A 22,643-nucleotide genomic window follows, 5' to 3' on the forward strand; every position below is an offset into this window, starting at 1 on the left:
TCCCATGACCTGTGTGTCCATGTGTTTGTTGATACCCGTGTATATTTAGGTGACAGAAAAAGGTGGACCCACCCCGAGGGCTGTTAGCAGCATCTGTCTATTTTAGTATAAACGTGTGTGTGTTTGCATATGTTTGTGTGTGTGTGTGTGTGTGTGTGTGTGTGTGTGTGTGTGTGTGTGTGTGATGCTGATAGTTTAAGACCCAGTCAGTCATTTCAAAGGCATTCCGCATGTTTTTCTTTACATTTTCAAGCTTCTCTAAACTCCTTCCTTAACATCTACCAACAGCCCAGGATCCACTGGTTCTCCTCCTTCTCCTCCCCATCATCTCCCCCTCTCCCATATCCAGGTATTTACTGTTTGTGTAATCTCAGTCGCTCCAAAAGCAACCATAAACATTTGCAGGACACTGCAGGAGAGCCAAAGTGAAAACTCACTTTATGACAAGTGATGCTGTCTGACACCAGATTTCCTGCAGATTTATTTTAAAATATAGGTAAAATGAATTTAGATTTTTGAATTTCTGCTTATTTATATTAACTTTTTGTTTCCGTTATCATTAAAACTGTTGGGCTTTGAATATAACCTTAATGTGTGCATACTGTTATAGTTAAAACATGCACACGTCTCAATGCCACATCATTCATGCTGTTTGCTGTTTGGTGACCTCTTGTGGCAAAAACTCGTAATTACATAAGTACCTTGAAATGGTGGTTGAGGAATTCATCCAAAATACTCGTGTCTTGAAAAAGAATCAAGTTGTGAACGTGTTGAATGAAGATATCCCTATCGTGTTCATTTGCATTTTATTTGCGGTCCCTGGTGACGTCATCACGATTGGTCCATTTTAACGCACTAATTTATTGCGCCACTAGGTGGCGGTGTCGGGAAATTAAAAATCACCTGGTCGCTGGTCCTCGCGCTTTCTTCCCAGTACTGGTCGCAGAGGGAGAGGGAGGTGCTATTGCGCACAACGCGCGAAGTCTGCGCAGGCAGCAACGGCGTGCAGTGCGCGCATGCATCTGTTATTATTGGCACGTCAGAGAGAGGTGCATGACGGGGATCCCCTCGACTTCAAAAACAGGCCCGCAGTGTTGCTGGTGATGCTCCGCTGGAGGCTCTAGGGGTCTTTGCGCACTGCCAGACATCGCGCTTGGAGTTGCCAGCAGTGCGCTCCAGCCCTGCGCAGGGACATTCGATCTGGACGACATTCCGCGTCGTTACCTGACTCTTAACTGTGTTGAATTTGTGTTTTCTTTTTGGCATTTTGTGTTGTGCCGTCTGAAGTTTTTATAGTTTGCAATGCGCTCTCATTGGGCGGGTAGAATGTGACGCTTAACCCTCCAACCGCTGCTTTAAGTCCCATTTTTCTTAAAAGAAAATTGCGTATTTCTCCAACACGAGGGTTTTAAACGGCAGCAGGAAATGACCAGCGAGCGGAAACCGCGGCTCTGTCTCATGACAAAAGGGGACAGCGGGTATGGATTTCACTTGCATGGTGAGAAAGGAAAGAGCGGTCAATTCATCCGCAAAGTGGAGCCCGGTTCCCCTGCAGAAGCGTCGGGGCTGCGCGCCGGGGACCGTTTGGTGGCGGTGAATGGCGTCAACGTGGAGAAGGAAACTCACCATCAGGTAAGAGTGATCTGAAAAGTTCTCCACTTCTTTTAATAAAAGAGCGAGTGGAACCTGTCTGTGACGCACCTGCAACCACGTGATCCAGAACCTGCGCGCTCAATATCTTTGGAAAGAGTCACCTCCGTTCTGCCGTTTGTTGGTTTTAGACCCGGCACGGCGCCCTGACCCCTCGTTAAATCAGCTTTTTCACACGTTTCTCCTATTTTCAATCCAAGTGAAGCAGAAGCTGCTGTATTAGATCCCTGTTGGGCTTTGGCAGTTATTAAATGTCACTTTTCTCCACTGATAAACTTAAATTCTAAATATTGTGTCCTGCCAACCTGTCCTCAGGTGGTCCAGCGGATCAAAGCGGTGGACAATGAGACCCGGCTCCTGGTGGTGGATCCCGAGACGCAAGAATCTCTGCGCAGCCTGCGTCTCACAGCCACAGAGGACATGGCTGTTCCTGGCACAGGGCAGCACAACTCCTGTCCTTCTCCCACGGCCTCGTCGTCCTCTGTTCCGTCCTCCACGAGCAAAAAGCAGGAGAATGGATCAGCGTCCAAGCTGCCCATGGCAGCGAGCAACCAGGTCCAGAAGCCCACCAGGAGGTCACCTTCCAAGGCTGCGACAAAGGTAAGCTGGTCAAAGGAAACTTTGAAATCCCTCAGATGCTGGTTGTCAGGGAAACAGCTCTTGGACAACCTGTGTGAAGCGTAATAACCAATTAGAGAGGAAAATGGACAGAAAATTAAATGTTATTGCTCCAAGTAAAGAATCTTGTGGGATCTCACAACCACACTTGCTTGTGTGTGCGTGTGTGCGTGTGCGTGTGTGTGTTTGTATGTGTGTGTGTGTGTGTGTGTGTGTGTGTGTGTGTGTGTGTGCCCTGAGAGAAGAATTCCTCAAAAATTCAAACATTTAATGGCAGTTCCAAAAGGGCACCAGAGGTCAGGAGGTGGCATCCATCAAAAGTCAGGAATCTGCCAAACGGGAAATCTAGTAGAAATAAAGACCATCTGTCTTTTCTCCTCGTTTCTCCCCCCAGTGCTGAAACACAGAGTTTTGTTTTTCACTTTGCCTTTATGTTTACTCCTTTTCCTGGGTGTATTTACACATGCGCTTTGTCGAAAGCCGGCCGTGACTTGATACGTTTGCGTTTTCAGGTTTTGAGTTCAGCGACCTTTCGAGGTCCCCCCTGAACTGACAGATTAGGTCGGGTCTGTGTGGGCCGGCGATGAGGCGGCTCAACCTTGGCTGCACAACATGTGTTTCCAATTTGTGCAACCAATGCGAGCAGCACTGGTTATTTCACGATTACTACAAGATCTGTGTGTGTGTGTGTGTGTGTGTGTGTGTGCCTGTGTGTGTGTAAGGAAATGCTCAAAGGCCTCTTGTTTCTGCCTGTTTGGCTTTTGCTCCCCTGACCACCCGTTTGAACCGTTATTTGCGTCTCCTGAGCATTAGAATTGGTCCTATTTCCTTTTTTTGTTACTCTTTGTTTATTTTGGTTAGGGTTAGGGTTGGTCTCAGATCAGTTCTCTGTCAGACTTCTCACCACATGGTCCATATTAGAACTGCCGACGGCAGCAGATTCCCCTTCTTGGCGTGTTTGTAGTTTTGAGAAAAGGCTGGAGGAAAAGCGATGGAGGGAAGAGAGAACCCAGCCTGAGGGGAAGGAGAACGGCCATCGGTCTCTGCTCACAACCTTAAACATGTTAGGAAGTTCACACACACACACACACACACACACGCAGAGGACCAGGGAGCGAGATAAAGCAAATATTTTAGGGGGGAAGTGTCCAACAGAAAAGGACGTTAAAGAGGTCTGAACAATTCTGTTAGTTCAAATTTGTGTTTGTTTGTCTGGGAATCTTCTTTTATCTCAAAATAAGAGTGTTTAACAGATAAAAAACACAGCATTGTGTGGCAGAGGAGCAGCAGCTAAGTTATTTGCTAATAGCGATTGAAACCTTCCAAAGCACAGAAAAAGAACACCAGATTAAAGTTTTCGCATCTTTTCCGAGATGCCTCCAGTGCAGCTTTAACCACTGGATTCATCCTCTGACAACCAAAATGACAGGAATGTGTGTAAATGACCCATTCTGCGTACACTGGCATCAGCACTGACAGCGTGCAGGTCCAGAATTTGGTCATTTCCCTCTTGTTTCAGTGAACGGGTGGCAGATGTTGCTAAGGGATGCTAACAGTGGCTAATGTTTTGTTTCATTTAACAGCCACTAAATGCATCATCGAGCTCCCCAGCACAACCTGTTCCAAACCCTATAACCCTCGGTAGATCAGGGCGGTATCAGCCTTTGCACATGCGTTCACTAAACCTGATATCACGAGGGACATTAACCCAAGACACCAGCTTCCCTTTTGCAAAATTCTGTACGTGCGTGCTTTTGAGACAAGGTCATCGCTGCCTGAGAACATCCTGGAACCAGGTCGGAGTAACCCAACGTGTCTGAATAGACTGTGTTCTGTCAGGAGGAGGCCATTAGGCTTAGTCAGAATTTGGGAATATTGCTAAAAATCGATGCCAGTTTTCTAAAATCACACTGAAGAATCTGACGAAAGCTGCAGGTTTGTTTTGCGTCAGACCCACGATCGGACTTTTATTCCTCTATCTCTCTCCAACGAGAGTTTTTCATTTGTCCAAACAAGAAAACAAGAGGACAACCATGATGGAGAACGTTGGTGCAGCCCTACAGACAGACAGACAGACAGACAGACAGACAGGCGAAGATGGGGGGGTGTATCCACGCAGGGACACACATGTGGAGGTCGCGTCCCTGGTGTATTTCCACTCCCGTACCTGCTTTATTTCTGCTTTCATCACTCACACAGACACATTGTGCTCTTTTTTGTTGTTCTTTCCACTCCCGCCGCCCTCCTGCTTGGTGTGAACCGCGGGCCTGTCAGAAAGTCTTCGCTATGGTAACGGGCTGCATCACCCGAGCGCGCTGAATAGACGGATGCACCAAAAAAAGGATTCTTCCTCTGAAATATGAGACATTTAAAGATATGACCGCTATGATTTTTGACCTTTACAACAACGGAGCTTCAATGCGGTTCTGGCACCGTTTCATCAAACCAGCATGTTAGCATGGATGCTAACGCTGACTAGCGCCTCTCGCTACACTAAATGATATGCAGAGGTCTGCTGAGCATCAGCCCAGAAACAACTGTACAAACAGCTGCAGAGGCAGAAGAGTTGCAGATTGACGTACAGCTGTGTGTATTTGGAGGGGTGACGTGGTGCGTTTAGTTGCCCAGAGACGGGTGGGCGGTTTATAAGAGGATGTTTGTGCCGAGTCACGGGGCAGCGGCCGTGCGTCGCAGGTGGCGAGTGCGATTCCCATCCAAACACCAGCTGAGACTAAACAAAGCAGGCACGGGCGGGACGTCAGCAAGCGATTCCCTCATCAATGTTGTGACAGGGAACCTTCCCTTCACAGAGTGTTCAGGATGTGTGGGAACACTGAGAAACCCGCTGAAGTTTCGCGGCGTCGTTGGCGGCAACGGCGGATGTGCGAGAGGCCCCAAAAACACTCCCCCCAAATCTGCAGTGAAATTGTGTTGCAAACTGCATTTTTCCGTGAATGATGCGCTGAATCCTCATTTCCTGCCGCCGTGTCGCTCTGCAACCATCCCGGCGAGTGTCAGAGGCCATTAGTTTCTAATAATACTAAATGAGATGATGGCTCGGGCCTGCCGCCTTCAGTTTCGCGCTTTGTCCAGCATAATGGGCAAAAGATGTTGCCTGTCAGCTCCAATTTGGCTGCCAGCCTCATAGACCGGGGAGGTGGTGGGGGGGGGGGGGGGGGGGGGGGGGGGGGGGGGGGGGGGGGGGGGGTTCCGAATGGAGCAGCCGCGACTGGATGGAAACAGAGAGGATTTTTGATGCGTCAACACCGAGTAACTCCTGTCCTTTCTTTAAAGAAATGTTTGGTCTCAAGATGGCCGTGTCTGTCAGCGAGGGTGAGCCAGTCTTTGCAACATCTGGAGTGTGTTCAAGCACCCCCCCCCCCCCCCCCCCACCAAATACCAGCCCTGTTGCATCACAACGCAGGGGTCCAGGCTTCTGAGTCAGTGTTTGGCGGCGGAGAGCAAAACCAATTCCCGGAGTGAAACGTTGCCCTTTCGGACGGGACGGGGCTGCGAGGGCAGAAACAAGCAAGGGGGGCACCAGCGTCGCAGAGGCTCCACGTTCGATGAAACGTGCGCGTGGGAAACCGGCCTGTCATCCTCGGATCACCACGCACATCCCTCGTCGGTGGGGTGATCATATTTCCCACAACTTTAGTTTTCACATAAGCTGTCATCTTTTAAACTCTTTAAACGTGAGATTAGCTGCCAGAGCGTAGGCCGGGCGCAGCCAGGGATCGATCTTCTGCCCACACATCATCATCATCATCATCATCATCATCATCATCATCATCATGTGAGACAGAGAGATGATTGTTGACTCAAGCATCTATAAAAAGAGTCAAGAAAAATATTTGGGACGGGCAGTTTCTCAGCACGATGCTAGCATAGCTAAAATGGTGCACAACCATACAGAAGTGCTTTATAAACTAATTGGATGGATTGCTGTTATAACTCTGTCCTGATCATTTATAAAATCCAGTGTACGTTAGCATGTTAGCACACCAGGCCGTTCTTACAGCTCTCCAGCTCACAGCGGCTCCGTTTCACATCTTTTTTCAGGTTCTTCTCGGGTTCTGTTTGCACTGCTGCACCCACAGCTGTGAGCCAGCGCACATTCCCACACATCCACACACTGTTTAAACTCTTTCTCAACACACTCGGTCTTTTTTTCTTCTGCTCTCCCACCAGTGTCGCTGTGTTTCGCTCAATTCACACACTCTGGAACAATTTGTCTGCAGCTGTCCTCTCTCTCAGGTTGGAAATGCAGGATTTCCGTTTGAGTAAGTGAGCTAACAAAGATGTTTTATGTGCGGCGCTGCAGGAAAATGCCCCCTGATGGATTCCGAGTGCGCAGGAGGGAAAATAATGTTTCCCCCAAATCAACCACAGCCCCTAATGTTGATGCAGCACCAAAACTAGTTGTCCTACTCACTGCTGACATCTGTGGAACTGGTTTTATCCCAGTCCAGCACTGGGATTTGGTCAGATGGTAGAAGACCCTTTTAAAGGATAATCAGTAATGTTACCTAACTGGGCAGCATGGCCTTGAATTCAAGTGGGATTATAAACCACTGGCAGTTTAGATTTAAACATCTGAGCAACTTGAAACTGGTCTTAAATATACCCAGATCCAAAAACCAACAATCAACCCCCGGAACCTAATCACCAAAGAGGCCCCACCAGAAGGTCACGTGACCTCTAGGGGCGTGCTCTTCTCTGTGGTAGCGTTTATCTGTTTATCCTCCATCTCTTTTGTTTATTTATGTCTCATCACTCATATAACCGTCACTTGTTTTGGATTTAGGTGCTGAAATCAAGGGGCTGATGTTTCTGTTTGCTGGCTGTGACCTTTTGGGGCGTTCAGCCACTGTAGGCGCACCCCTCCCTCTGCCCTCACTGCAGGATTCACAAATATCTGACACGCGCTGATAACGAGGGCGTGGACGCCCAGCGCAGAATAACATCACGGCCGTCCTGTCAGACACGCGACAAAAAAGAAGCCTTGGCAAGAATTGAGCAAAAATAAATTAGCATGTAGCGGCACTCTATCATCAACATGTGCGTCCTAACGTGAGCAGACTGGGGGTGCAGGTTAAAACAAAGGCTTTAAGGCAGCCAGGCTACGCTAACGAGAGGAGGTGGGTAAGACCAGACGAGATCCGTCCCTCCGACAGCACCGGTGAACATGCTGCGATGAACCTCAGCGGCGCTGACCCACCCACGTTCTGCTCAGAGCCGCAGCCGAGAGAAGCCGGTGGCTCTATCAGAGCTTTGTCGAGTACATGAAATGACACCTGCAATGTCTCAATGTTTACAGACACTTTTGGGAGAATTAGAGCCTCCGCAGCCAGGAGAACATAACCCTCTAAAGCTCCTCCGAACTCCTCCTTCCAGCGACCCTTTTCTCCGGACTGCTGCTTTGATCTTGTAGATTCTGATAAATCTTCACCCAGACTGACACCTGAGAGTGAAAATGGTTTGTTCAAATGTGGATTTATTTGGCAGGAACTGCTTCGGTTTTACCTCCTGCTTCTGTGGTCCACATGTGCCTCGTTTTGCTCATTCTTCTCCCGAGTTACACCCGACTAGACCTCCCGCTACACAGACCTCGGCGGCTCCTGCACGCCAGATGTGGCCCCAGGAGCGCCGCACGTGCAGCCATCCATCATGTCCCGGAAGTGTTACGCAACCAGCCTGTCCATCCAGTCTCTGTTTCTGTCCTGGGTCTGCTCTCTCCGCCTCCCTTCCTGTGTTATTGTATCATGTGGCTCCACTTCTGCACTCATGGCAACTCGACCGCGACATCATTCCTGGGCAGTTTTTCCCATTCCGCCGTTACGTTTAATTTGATTGTTGCAGTCGCGGAGAAGCCGTCTGACTAAACCAGCAACAGCCTGATTCAGTTACAGCCTTTCTTTGTCTTGATGCCTTCGTTGCAAAAACATCATGTGTTTCTTCTACAATGCTGCAACAAAAGCAACGGGAAATGTTGAAAGGGCAAGCCTGGGATCAGGCCCTGGAAACAAGGGCTCATATTAGCTTTTGTTTAGCAGGTAGCACTGGAAACCAGCAGAGCTTTTCCACAATTAACCCCAAAAAAATAGAACACTGCAGGTTTTTGGTCGTGGCAGAAGTCTACTGGAGTTATTGGAAATCTTGGGGAATAGAAACGAGGCCATGGAACAACTCGTGGATGCCCTTTTAGCTTCACTGCAGCCTGGATTTTCCTCCTCCGTAGTTGGAAACAATGTTTCCTAGTCGTTGATAAAACTGGATTACTGATCCACCAGGACATGCTGTGTTTGTCCTCCACCTCGCCTGTCGGGGGTATTATTATGGCACGATTCGGTGTGATTTTGATCAGATTTATGAGGAAGGTAATATTATCTTGACACAAATTCCCCCCTAAAAGCCCGTGGGTACGTCACTGTGATGGGCGCCGGCAGCGGTCGGCTGGTCCTAGACCCTGAAAGGGTTAAACGATCAATTATTAACCTGGCTACGATCTGGTTTCACCAGCGGCAAATGCCACAGCTGCGGGTCACGCGAGAGCGAACGTGCACGTTTGGGACAGTTATGTGGAAAAACAACAAATCTGATCGTAAACATGAAGCTGGTGGATCAAGTTACAGGAAGCTACAGTTCTGCGTGCATTTCTGATACGTGCTAGCATGTTCAGGGGAACAGGCGTCCATGTCATTGCCTGAGTGCATTGCTACGCTACGTGTGGATGCATTGCACGTGAGATATACCATGTATGGCATGTTTGCAGTATATATATTTCACACTGTGTGTTGCTGTTTTGATATATTTGATAGCATAAAAGAGTGGAACGCTGGCTGCTGTGGCCTTGGGTGACTGACAATGTAGTTTTCCATCACTGAGACAAACATTTCACATGACTCGTTCTTCATAAACTGAGCAGCGATTGTCTCGCCATAGCAACCGTAACTACAGCAGGTCAGTCCATTTCTGGATTAGTCACTTTGAATGTTGTGGTAAGGAATGTAGTTTCCCTAAATCAACCCTTTTCCATACTGTACAGTGCAAAAATACAGCAGAGAGATTAAAAAGCACGTTTGTTTGTGTGTTGTGCATGTCGAGTGTTGAATTTTCCTGTGTTTGGAGACTACATCCACGCGCCTGGAACAAAGCACGGGCACTCACCTTTTCCCAGGACCTCCAACTGCGTCCCCTCCCACCGGAACATTTGGAAAAATTCGGCAGGGCCGATAATCAAGCGCTCCCCTGCTGACAGTGGAGGAAATGTCACATGGCAGCCTGCTGTGTCCCACCAACATGTTTGTTCCACTGGAATTGGACTCTGCACCATGACTTCTGCCACTTTTGTCCCCTGTCCTCACCCAATGTGTGTGTGTGCGTGTGTGTGTGTGTGTGTGTGTGCAGGTGGGACTTCATTGTAATCGTATTGCAGAACTGGAGGCACATTAATACACCTTCTATAAATGTTCCTACAGAAGAAGCTAGAAGGAGATTTATATCGTGCATTACTGCATTATTCCATTGTACTTGTTTCCTGTTCCCAGGAGACCCCTCCCCAGACCGACAGTCAGACCCAGTCCCATTCGCAACCCAAGGTGGACCCGTCCAGACTGGCGCCGCGTCTCTGCCACCTGGTGCGCTCTGAAAATGGTTACGGCTTCAACCTGCACAGTGACCGATCCCGGCCCGGCCAGTACATCCGCTCCCTCGACCCGGGATCTCCCGCGGACCGTGCCGGGCTCCGCCCACAAGACAGGCTGATCGAGGTAGGACGGTGTTGTTAGTAGAAGTGTGACTTTTCTCTATCTCTGTAGGCGCCTCCACTCCGAGTTTAGATTTCCCCCGTGAGTGTTTACGTCACCACACACCAACACAGAGAACTGCCCACAAGTGTCCTGGAACTGGAGCTGCTGTAATAAAACACTCGCCAATATTCAGATCACCCCCCCCCCCCCCCCCATCCTAAACACACTCGCAGTTGTCAGAACGAGTATTAATCTGTTCCCGCTGCCTGATGAGGCGTGAGGCAGGAGAACATTATATCTACTGTTCCCAGCATCAACAAATTCAACAGTCTGGACTCAATCTTCTGCATATGTCAGATAGGAGGTGGGGGGAGGAAGGGGAGTTACAAATCAGCCTGAACGAGGGGGCCCACAGAGGGCGGGGGGGAGGGGCACCTTTTTTGATGTCTGCAGAAAAAAAAGTGAAATGCAGGAAGAAGAAAAAAAAAGACCAGTTGGACGTTAATGTGTTATGCACCTTTTTCTGATTGACAAGGACGTAACATTTCAGAAACTACGGTTGGCGGCGACGTCGTTATTAGCAGCCAGGGGATTCGCCTCCGTTCTCATGACCTTTGACCCCTCGGGCTGTACGTCAGAGCGTTCACTGGAGGTCAGACAGAGTTCATCCAGAACTCCGCAAAAACAGAACAACCATCAGAGCCGCATCTTTGCTGAGGGGATGGTGAACCCATCACGTCCCCTCCAATGATTTATCCTGTGACGGCGTGCGCTGGCCACACCCTCTTGGCAGCGACCGAGACTGCACGTGATCTCTCTGCTCGGGAGCCAGACAGACCAGTTGATCATATTTTGCACTGGTGCCGCACTAGAACCGTCGTTGTGTGGGAACATCCTGCAGCAGGTCACCGTAGATGGCAGCAGACCGCCATTGGGGATGACCACGTGCTCGAGGATTATTTGGAGCGGTGCGTTCACGCTCCGTCGTATCTCGGAGTCCCGCTCGTGTGTTGCCAGCACTGTCAGCTACATGTTGGCGAGGGGAGCTCACCTGTTTCAGCAGGTAAGGCTGTGGCGACGGTCGGGCTTCACTAACAGTGCACGTGGAGTCAGTTATGGTTCGGACCAGTCAGACGTACACACAGTCCACATGAAAGTGCTAACAGGACATCAGTTTAGCATAATGGCCACCGGGGGGGCAAGGCTGCAACTACAGGACATCATGTGGTTAAAATAGCGCGTTTATTACTCTCTTATGCTCAGACTTGGACTCTTTTCTTTGCTGTCGCTTTACTTCATCAATCAGCCATAGTCTGATTAGCTAATTAGCTCTCATGTTATGGGCATCTGGTTGGTCCCCTTAATGATAAAATAAAAGGCCAAAGTCCTCATAAATGAACATAAAACATTTCCATCAGCTCTCATCATGCTCTGTGTTCTCGCTGGTTCCTCTGGCATGTTAGCATACTGGCGATAGCATTAGCTTTAAAACAGGTGCACTCACACAGTAGCAGGCATGGAGCCTAAATACAAGATTTGCCTCAGGATTTATGTCCGTGTGACATTACGAGAATGTCTGAGAAATGTCTGCACATTGTATGAGAGGATGAGACCGGAGTTTCCGGAGGAAGAGCAAACAACCAAATTTTTATAAAATCTTTGCCCAAAATCATTCCTAATGTAACTGTTTGGGCTTGGATAATTGAATCAGTTAGTTCAGTAAATCTAATCTCCACACACACGCACACACAAACGCTACATGCAGAATGTTCACACCCCCACGGGTCTAATAAAACACACATTATGGAGAGGTTCCCTGAGGAACGTTCTCATGAGAACTCATCTTCTTCCTCTAACCTGTATAAATGAGCCCAGTGGGCCGAGAGCAGGTTCTCCTGTGAGGGATGGAGTGTTAATAAAGGCCTGTGAAACATGACACAACACCTGTTGTTTGGTCAGATACAAAGATGCTTGTTCTCTCTCCATCCAAGTGTCCGTCTGATGTCTTCTTTTTATGTCCGCCTGCCACTCAAAATTCATGAATAAGGGATTGTTGAGAGGATCATGAGGCCCTCTCCGTGTCAATTCAGCTTTTTCCAGCTCCTTTTTGGTGCCAGCTTCTCATTTCCCATCATTTCTTTTTTTCTTTGGGACCTGTAAAACCTTTCTTTCTGCCTCCATCACCCAAATATCACCCAATTTTCTTACAGCATATCCTTCCAAACATTTCACAAGCAGCAAAATTAAAACAAATTACTCCTCAGAATGCTGACACCTGAAACCAGCACTGTAGCTGTAGAGCTGAAGAACCATCAATAATAGATTTGCTTACCTGTAACTTGGGATGGTGAGTATATACCTGCCTAATATCTGGGCAGAAAAAAAACCCTGAAAATAAAAACCCTGGGGAAAAAAACCCTGATATTGAGGCCAAATATGTCTGCAAGAGCCAAACTAGGCTGTTGTAGCTGCAGAGGAGAGAGAAACCTCTATTGTTCACCTCTCTGTCATCCACAGGATGATATTTGTGAGCTTTCTGTTAAAGGTCACTTAAAACTGAACGTCTGAGATATGTTTTGACTATTGAGCAATTTTGAGTGAGGACTCTCACCAGGGCATGAGCGGTTTTATTGTTCCACGGCCCCACCTAGTGTCTAGATGTGGTACTGCAATCCTTGGTGGCGAATTCAGTTTAAGCAATAATAAGCAATAATAGCAATAAGTAATAATAAAAAGCTAGACTGCTAAACTATAACAGAGTGTGTGGAAAACAATCAGTGCTTGGAGGAAAAATGTGTAGATTATAGTTGCCAGGCTGGATGAGGACTTGTCAAACAAGTCCTTGGTTCTCAGTGTGTTGGCTCTCATGCCTGAAGCTGTGCACAATGCGACATCTGTGTGTCTGCTGCAGAAAGCAAAATGTTGTGATGAGTTTTTTGTTTTTTTTGCTTTCTTGTTCTCTTCTGCTGCCATATGCCCTTTGCTGCCTTCCAAAGCCTATGTGCATTCTTTATAGATAACATGTAAACATTAGCTGTAGCTAACATGTAAACAGTAGCTACATTTGCTGACGGTATGTATATTCTGCATCCTGGCCCATCCCATGTGGGCCTGGTCCTGCTCAGGGCTTAACTGTGATCAGGGGTCAGGCCGAGACTGGCTGAGAACCTGAATAGAGGTGCATTTTTCAGGTACCAGTTAAACCAGTCAGCAAGTGACAGTTGGCAGCATTGTCTTGGCCCAGAAATGAAACCAGGAGAACGAATGCAGCATGGTGGTTCTTTACCAGTCAACAAAGCCAGTCAGAAAGCTCCTGCCATTTTCTTAGAAAGCGTTTGTCTTGTCTGGGTGTGTTTGTCAGGTCAATGGCACAAACATCGAGGGAATGAGGCACGCGGACGTGGTGGCCTTCATCAAGAGGGGCGGAGATGAGACCTGGCTGTTGGTGGTGGACCCTGAGACTGACGCCCATTTCAAGAAGAGGGGGGTCGTTCCCACCGTCGCCCTGGTCACAGGTAGGACCCGACTGACGACGTTTTAAACATAACTTGTGATGTTTATGGCACTGTCGTGCTCTATCGTCAGACTACGATGGTCCATCAATATCGAACGGCTCCACCGGCGCTCGCTTGAACGGCAGCTCCTCCACACACTCCACCCTCAGCAGCCGCGGAAACAGCACACAGGTGGGTCCAGGCGGTCTTTCCTGGAGGAGCCTTTGGGATTTAAGTTTGAAAAAACATGTCATCGTTATCGCCAATGTCTCCTAGCTGGCAGATGAAGAAGGCAGCCGGATGATGGACCCCTTCGCTGAGATGGGCCTCAGCGCTACGGCGGCGGAGGAGAAGATGAAGATCCATGCCAAAGAGAAGAAGAAGGCCCCGCAGATGGACTGGATAAAGAAGTACGAGCTGTTCAGCAACTTCTGAGGCGCTCCCTCTCAAGGACACGGACCAGAGCGTGCGCGCTCGTCGCGGACGGGTTTTACGCAGGAGACGCAGCAGATGTTTCTCTTTTGCATTTGAAAGCGAAGAATGGAAGATTCACACGCTCAAAGCTGCTTCGGACTGTTTAAGGCGGAAGCGATACGCCTCCATCGCTGGGAACTAATACTACATCCTCACACATCTGCCTTTATTCATCACTTTTTTCTACTCTTTTGTTTATTATTAGAGACATTATTTCCCACAGAAGTGGGAGAATGTTGCTTTTTTATATAAAAAAATATATATGTAAATACACAACAAATGTAAAGTGCAGCTTTTTAACCAATTTTAATGGACACTGTGATGTCAATGACTGTGATAATTATGGGACTTCGGGACAGCTTCAGCTGATTATTGAGCTGCGCGTTCTCAGTCCTCCATCTTCTTGTCTTCTTGTTTGTAGCATCAGGCCTTTTTTTATCCAAATGTTTGTATTAGGACTGAATTTTGACAATCCTATCCACAAAGGGAGGCACCACTGGCATTAAAAGAGTGAAGGAGGAGATGTGTTATTACCTCAGGGAAACGATGCCTGGCCATCAGAGTGGCCATCAGAGTGGGCAACCTTTCGGGCTTGAGTATGTGACATGAGCCGGTGTCTTAGTGCAGATCTTCTCACCTTATTTTGCAGCAGAAAGGAGAGCAAACTAGTTTACAAAATGACACATTTTCCCTTTGACCGAGCTAGCAATAAGGCCAGGGGGAAAAGAAGGGTGTGGGGTGGGGGTCGTCGTGAGGTCAGAGATGCTCTCGAGGCTACGGTGGAAGACGCTGCGGGAACTGTAGCGCTTACGAAGGATTAGACAGGGACAGCTGTCATACACATGCCCCACACAATAGCACGATCCGAGCTCTAATGTCACTGGTCCAAGTTGGGATCTTTTTATTTTTTCCCTTTTTATCAAACCCATTCACAGCCTCGTGCATTATCCACACTTGGATTAGGTGTCCTGAGGGTCACCAGTGTGTGTAAGAGTGATCGCTCTGTCTGTTCGGCCACAGTTAAACATCTCATGAACAATAAAAATATACAGTAAAGTTGTCAGCTGGCATCGTTTCCAACAGATCGGCCCATTAATTTATCATATGTTGCTACTGTTGTGCTTTTATTTCATCTGTCCTCGTTCAGTATTTTCTTTTCCACCAGCCTCACCAGCGGATTCACCGGCTGATCTTTTCTCTTTTATTTTGAGTGTGCACACCGTCGGCCTTTCTGTCACTAGATTATTCTAGTTTAAAGTTTCAGTTTTTGCCTGATCTCAATTAACCAGCTGCTGCTCTGAGCTCTCAGGCTACACAGGGGTTAGAAAGAGTTCAAAATGTGTGTGTGTGTGTGTGTGTGTGTGTGTGTGTGTGTGTGTGTGTTCTTGTACATACTACCAGAATACAATTTTTTACCCATGAAGTGAGGGCAGTTTGAAAAGTTAAAACTTTAAGATGAAGGCAAAGGTTAGAATTGACTTTAGGTATTGGGGTGAGGGTTGGGCATTTAGTTGTGATGGTTAGGAGCTTGGGGATACATTATATCAAAAAGAGTCCTCGCAAAGGAAGTATGTGTGCGTTCCTTTATACGTTTTTTTTTTTAATTGCTCGTCACATAAAATCATGTTCAGAAAAAAAAGACAGCAAAACAAGATGAAAAATCCACTGTCTGATCTGCACTTTAATATGTATATATTTAAAACCATCAACCATCTTGATGTGTTGAATAGAAAGTCAGTCAGCGCCGCAGCACTATATAATTTGTCCACAAGGCGGCGCAATGACATCCAGGAAGTAACTGTAACATGAGACTGCAGACACAGCAACCTGCCTCTGACATGATGGTTGTGACAATGTCATGCTACACGTGATTATTATTATGCTCCTGGGAGGTGACGCCAAGGCAAACCAATGATGCAAGTGGTAAAAGCTGGAGAACAGAGGTCGTCAATAGAGCCACAGGCGCCCCCTTTCTGGCGGACCTGATGCAGGCATCCCTCCTAAGGGTTCTCTTGTCCTGCTCGACTCTGAACTTTCCCTTCACCTCAGCCTTTTTTGGCCTCCCTTTGATTCTGTTTTGTTACTGCCCCCCACCCCCACCCCCCCCCACCCCTTCAAAAAAATAGTTCCACCTCACCCCCCCACCCTCATTGAAGCAACACCCATGTCAGACTGCCAGCGCTGCCTCAGATGCAGCGGTGCCCTCAAGGAGCAAAGAAGCAGAGAATGACAGGGCGGGAGATACAGGAATAGGGAGGGGTTGGGGGGTTTGGTTGTTGCCACCATGGCAACCGAGTGTTTTTGTTAGCGCTCGTGAGTCAGACAGGCGGTGACTCACAGTCAGGAGGAAACACACACAGTCACATTCATGCTCATACTCCCACACTCTCAAAGGAAGCCAAATAAGGACAGCTACGCCAACGGGCATGGAGAGGGAGGAAAAGGGAGTGCGTGGAGCCAGCTGGATATCTGGTGTGTTAACCCAGAAAAACAAGGAACAAAATGGAAAAGATGTGAGTGAGAAAGGAGGAATTGAGTGGGTGAGAAGAGGAGGGACCTGTGCTCCAGAATGGGGGGAACCAAAGGGCACAATTACGGGCACATTTTGGGTCCCACGGGCCACCCTTCGCATTAGGCATGAGGGAGCAGATGCGCACACATGCGGACACACCCAGTCTGTGCACACACCTTGGCTCAACTCGCTAAGCCACCTATTTGTTGTCTGACGCCTACATGTTCAGCAAAAGCCGCCACAAACTTTCCATTTATTTGGTTTTGCAAATGTTTCAGGGGTAGCGAAGGAAAAAAGACTAAGTTGCTGATTTAACGAAGCCAAAATGATCCTTTAGCGTTGTAGGGTGGGTTTTATTTAAGTACTGCGTGGGTCTAATGGTGTATTTGCATTGTGACATTGAGTAGCCTTATTATTTATGCATTTGTCATCTGGGTCCATCCCGACCGAGGAAGGGTTTGCGTTCCCACAACCCCTCAGTGCGGCAGCGGAGCACGTTAGGTGGAGCTAATGACTAATTTTACAATGAGGAGGGTTTAACATACAGCTCATCCTGCGTATAGACATCTACTTTAACGTCGTCTGAGCAGGCCCTGAAATTGCCCCGCTCATCCTGAGCAGCGGCAGGTCGACCACCCTGCTGCGTACTTTTACAGCATCATAAAAATGGATGTGCTGCTATTTCTCTATTTTCTCTGGCGTCCACTCATTTATGACTATTTCTTCCTTTCTGTCCTCCCTCAGGTAATTTCAATTTCACCAAAGATTATTTAAGAGTAATAACCCAGTGAAGAATGATCCCCATTTAGTCCAAGAAGTCTGGATAAAAACATTTTTGAATGACCACCCGCCTAATGGCTTCACTGGAAACCAGCCAATCAGAGCTCATCATCTTTATCTCTGGACAGATAACGGTCCTGATATGTCGCCGCTCATCCACTGGCTACGGGCTGATTCTACTGTTGATTCTTGCGCAGGCGAGTGGAGTTTTTACCGAATATGAGATAGCTGGATTTGAACAGGCCGCTCCTTCACAGCAGGTGAGAGACAGGTGGATGGCGGGGGTTATCAAAGGGTCAAAGGTTACTGACGGAGAAGGATCGTTAGAGAGCGCCTGCTGAAACAAAGGAGGCAGAGCCGAATGCCGGCCGTTGACGTACATGTGATTAATGGCTAAGAGGAAGTCAGCCGTCAATTCAGGTGATGTCAGCGGTTATATGGAGGAACAGAAAGAGCAGATGGTCACGGATAGGCTTCCCCTGGTGTCAGACACCACAAAGAAGCAAAAAGGGCTGCAAAGATAGTTTTTCAGACAGAATGCAGTCGATTCATAAACTTTGTTTCGCTCCTCCGAAAAAAAGGGGGAAAATGGTGGCAGCAATTTTAGGGGAATGATGCATAGAAATGAGGCGTATTTACTGGCAGTAGCAGGATCTCATTTCACGCTCCGTGCCACGCATGAACTCACTTCAGTAAAATCCACCTCTGTGTCTGTGTTTAGTTGCCCTGAATGTTCGTCTCGGCAGCCAGACCCCTGATAGCTGGACCGCTCCTCTTCTGGCCACTTGGCTGTCTGGGTGGTCAGCTGGGTTGGCTGCAGGAGCGACTGGCTGCCTTGGCTTCCCATGTCAGCAGAAATGCCAAGCTGGAAAAAGGAGGCACCAAAGGAAAGGAGAAGGAGCAAAGGAAGAGACAAGAGAAGAGTCACACTGCATCAGTGCAACAGTAGTAGCAGTAAACGATGGCAGAGGGCAGAAAAGCCAGTGAGCGTGGGGGGGTGTAAAGGTGGTCTCGGCTAGATATTTTTAGTGTGTGGAGTGGGAGAGGGCGGTATCTCCTCAAAGGGTTTTTCCAGAGGAGTATATTTAGAGCTGGGGTGTGCAGAAAAGCCGGGAGGACAACAGGAGAGATGTGCATGGCTCCAGCAATGTCAGTCTGATGTAAGAGTCTGCAAGAGGACCACACACATTCCTGCCCTTCCCTGCTCTCACTTATGCCCCCCCGCCCCAACACACAAGCAGACAATCCTATATAAAGTATAAGTCTGGTAAATATTTACGTACGACCTACTAATCCACAACTGGGTGAGACATTTGCATAAACACAGCATGTACACACATATTCTGGAACTTCTTAGGAACAAGGGGTGTAGGTTCTCCCTTTAAAATGCTCCAGTGACTTTTCAGCACATCTACCAACACTTGGAATTCCAGACACCGCAAATCAGACAGCCCCCCCCCCCCCCCCCATACACACACACATACACACACACACACACACACCACCAAAAGAAGTCAAGCTAATGTGGTCTAAAATTGAAGAGGGCACAGCTGAAAAAGCAATGCTAACAATAATGAGAGAATCGAGAGAACAGATAGAAGTGTGGTCGCGCTTTAGCTTGCTAAGGATAATAGCACGTCGGCTGGGACAGAAAGAGAGAGACAGAGAGGGAGAGAGGGCAAGAGCGTGCTCAGAGCCGCAGTGACGCCATTGTGGTTCCGCAGCACTTCCTGTCTACCACCACAGTGTTTGTGTGTCCTGTTGCCGCAGCAACTGCCAACACATAAATACCAGAGAGGTAGAAGTGAAGAAATGGGGGGGACCAGAGAGTATAAAAAAAGAAAAAATAAAGACAGGCCCGCCAGAGCCGAGCCGATCCATTTAAAGCCGCGTCGCCGGTTTGAGTTTTAGGCTAAAATTTGTTTACATTTACTTCGCCGAGTGTTGTTCTGGACGGGGTTTCAGTGATGAGGTCCAGCTTGGATAAAGTTACCAACACAAATATCCAGAGACAGGGTCATGGGTGAATGAAGGGAAAAAAAGAGGGCGGGGAGGCGGAGGCCCAGCCGTGATGGAGATGGGGGCTGCCAGGTGAGACCATTTATTAGCCGGGAGGTTGCTAGTTCAGTGTTTGGGAGTGAACCTCAACAGTGGGTCGCTTCCCACACAGAAAAATTCTTGGCAGTTTGTGAAAGGAGCGATTGGACCTATTGGGCAAAGTTCACAAGAAAATGCAAGCGTTCATTGCTTACGGGGTTGTTTATTCCAACAATAAAACGGTGCCAAAAGAACACTGCAACTAAGTCTTGCCCTTCCTTCGTTACACCATGTCAAATTGCTACAGAGGTTTGGCCTGAAACCATCTTTAGTTAAACTAATTAAAACAAATTACTCTTCAGCTTTGATGTTTTTTATGCGATCAAAATGTGGTGAAGGGCCCATGATCATTTTATTTACAAATGTTCTAATTATTTGACACGACAGATTGTTGTTTGTCGTAGAAAAGGGGTCACCAAAGGCCTTCTGTCCTCTCCGTGACAAGATCATCTTGCAGCCTTGCAGCGAGGTATATTCTGCATTTGGTGCACAGGACGCGTGCAGCCTCTCCTGGCCTGCACAACCTCCACCGTTGTTGTGTGCTTTAACACGGCGCCTCACTTTCAAATGTAAACCGTCAACCTGGCTGCTGGTGAATGTGGGCGTGAGGGTCAGCGCTCCCAGGAGAAACTGCTGATCTGGACTGGGGAGCATTCCTCCTCTAACATGTTTGTTTAGCCACAGATAAATCTTTTGTTTGTTGCTTTTTCCAAAACCATTTTTTCCCCTTTGCTTTTGGTTCTGACTCATGGTGAAACCCAAACAGGACCCCCGCAGCCCCGATCGGAGTCAACTGACTCACTGTCTGAGACGGGTCACTCAGCCGGACGTGCTGCGTGACCGACTGACACACACGAATCCAGTCACGTAAACACGCCCGCACCCCCAGCTCACACCTTTCACATGGAGAGGGCTCGGTGAACAAACACTGGTCGCTTGCTGCCTGTCTTTGATGCAGCAGTCGCAACCATTATACACAAATACAGGAATATTTACAATCGTGCCTCCGTGTCATCGCGATTTACACAGAGCTAATAATGAACCGCAAATAGTAAAGTATGTCCCGAGGAAGCAGGGGCCACAGAATGCTCTTTCAGAACCCTTTTCTTCTCCAGCAAACCGCCACCCAGCACTGATTGTAGGATTTCTCAGTATGTATCAGTTGGAAGGTGGTTAGATTATGGTCTTTTTTACAGCTCCTTGTCAGGTTTATTTGAATTAAAGTTCAGCCAGGGTGAAAAAAAGCCATGAGAGGATTCTGTGGCTGGCACTACGGTGTGACTTCATGCATTTTTTTCCATGTAGTTGTTTAATTTTTGTCTTTGTTTAACTCTGTCGTCAACTGTTTTAGTCTTCTTCATTAGCGTTGTTTAAACGGTTTCAGTCTGAAGGAAAAAAGGCATTTTTGTCATCTTAGTGCAGCTCAGCTAACTGTAATCGCCGCGGGGAAGTGTGCGTGACACATGCAGAGGTTTACGCCACAGATTTTTGTAGGGTGTTTCACGCAGATGACCCAGTTCATCCATCTAAGTATTCCGGGCTTTGGAGAAAGAAGGTGGAAAACCTCGTTCACCTGCAGCTGCAGTGACCTTTGCCGACTGCCACTCAATACGCTAAAGTGTCATTTAGCTTTTATTCCACACGGGCCGTTACACAAAGCTGTAAATCCCCGGCAAAAACCTAGAAACTGAGGTCTGTAAACAAAACACTGTGGGTAAATGACATGTCATGGTCATGTGTCTTCCTGTCACAGTCATTTTACAAATCTGAGTTTATGCGTTGCTAAGAGACGCACAGGCCTGTGTGTGTGTGTGCGTGTTTTGATGCGCGCGCACGTGTGTGGAATGTGTGACGACTGCTCTCACACAGGGGTGAGGCTGTCTTTGCGGGACTTTGTTGCTCACACACTCACACACCCACAGGATTAAGCGGCAGAAGGGGAAGTCATAAAGCTGCTAATAGGCCCTGAAGCTTGTGTTACTGTCTCTGTGGCGGGATGGGAGGGGGTTGGGGGGTGAGGAGGGGGACTCAGAGGGGTCGCACAACATTGGACAGGTGCAGATCAAGTTAGACTTGGACGCCAACGCGTTTCCAGCCTTTCACTGACACCCGATTTGATGGAAATCAGTCGCTGAGGATGATTATCTAATCGGCGAAAATGGGTGAGGATGTCTTTTTGCTGCCATGACTACGGTTTCATGTCAATAAATAACAGTAAGCCAGAGTAACTGGAGCATAATTGGAACTTTATTGAGTTGCCTTCCTGCATGGAAACAGTGTCTGGGTTTTAAAATAAAACATTTACCACTGTCTCTGCAGTCATTTTTGGATTACAAAAGAGAGAAGTAAAATATGAATTGTCTTTCGTCGAGTTTACACATTATTCACCGATCAAGCCTCAACAGAGATTTGAAGCAGAAATCGTTGCTTTAAATAACTACAATTACACAACGACGTATAGTTGTCCACCACAATACTACACACTTATAGTCGCCTTCCTGCCTGCAAATGGCCTCTGCTCATTTATTAGCAGCTGTGCAGTCAATTAGCTCCCTGCCCCCTTTCCTGTGTTCCTGCAGCAGCCTGGGCCCTGCACAGGGAGGTGGGGGGGGGGAGAGGGAGGAGAGGAGACAAGTAAAAAGGGGAGGGCTCCACTCCTCTGACATCGTCATAAAGGAATCCCCTCAGCCGGCTGGGCCCGCCCACTCTCACACTGTCGTCTGGCTCCCAGACATACTCTCGTCCACACGCACCGCTGTCTGCACCGGGGAAGGAGAAACGCACCCTTGAGAGAGATGGGGGGGTCGGAGACACAGAGGATGACACTGCCGAGGTTCCACTCTGGAGAGTTCTTGGAAACTGGCAGAGGGGGAGAAGCAGAGCCTGTTGTCTCAGGTAGGTGTGTGTCGCGTCGAAGAGCCTGACTGCTGCCTTTTTACTGTTTTATGACTTTATGGCCCAGCGCTGAACCATTCGATTGCCTTCTAATGTCCCGAACGGCCGGATTCCTACAGGGAGGCACTTCACACTCCAGTTGCTGCAACCTGTTGATCAGGACAGGCGCTCGCATGGGCCGAGCGAGTTCTGTCCCGCTGTTCAAATGCACTGTAACACCAGCATTTGAGTATGAGCCTGATCTCAGGTCTGCTGCCGGGGACTGCCTCTATTTCAAAGGTCAGATGTTAATGGCTCCTTTGAGTGGGACAGGCTGCTTTCTGTCCGTCCGTACGGCCGTCTGTCTGCAGCGCGTCTGTTTGAGTTAGCGAT

General features: G+C 48.2%; 1 protein-coding gene across 1 annotated transcript; it reads left to right on the forward strand.

Annotated features, from left to right (window-relative positions):
• Positions 1-936: 936 nt before the first annotated feature.
• LOC101063947 (Na(+)/H(+) exchange regulatory cofactor NHE-RF2) lies at positions 937-15,067 on the forward strand. Its single transcript, XM_011603924.2, has 6 exons — positions 937-1,632; positions 1,966-2,250; positions 9,819-10,040; positions 13,381-13,534; positions 13,605-13,705; positions 13,790-15,067. Exons 1-6 carry the CDS (start codon positions 1,426-1,428, stop codon positions 13,946-13,948), a joined length of 1,128 nt encoding a protein of 375 aa, XP_011602226.1. The 5' UTR covers positions 937-1,425; the 3' UTR covers positions 13,949-15,067.
• The last annotated feature ends 7,576 nt before the right edge of the window (positions 15,068-22,643 follow it).

Source organism: Takifugu rubripes, chromosome 5, assembly GCF_901000725.2.
Source record: "Takifugu rubripes chromosome 5, fTakRub1.2, whole genome shotgun sequence".
Lineage (NCBI taxonomy): Eukaryota > Metazoa > Chordata > Actinopteri > Tetraodontiformes > Tetraodontidae > Takifugu > Takifugu rubripes.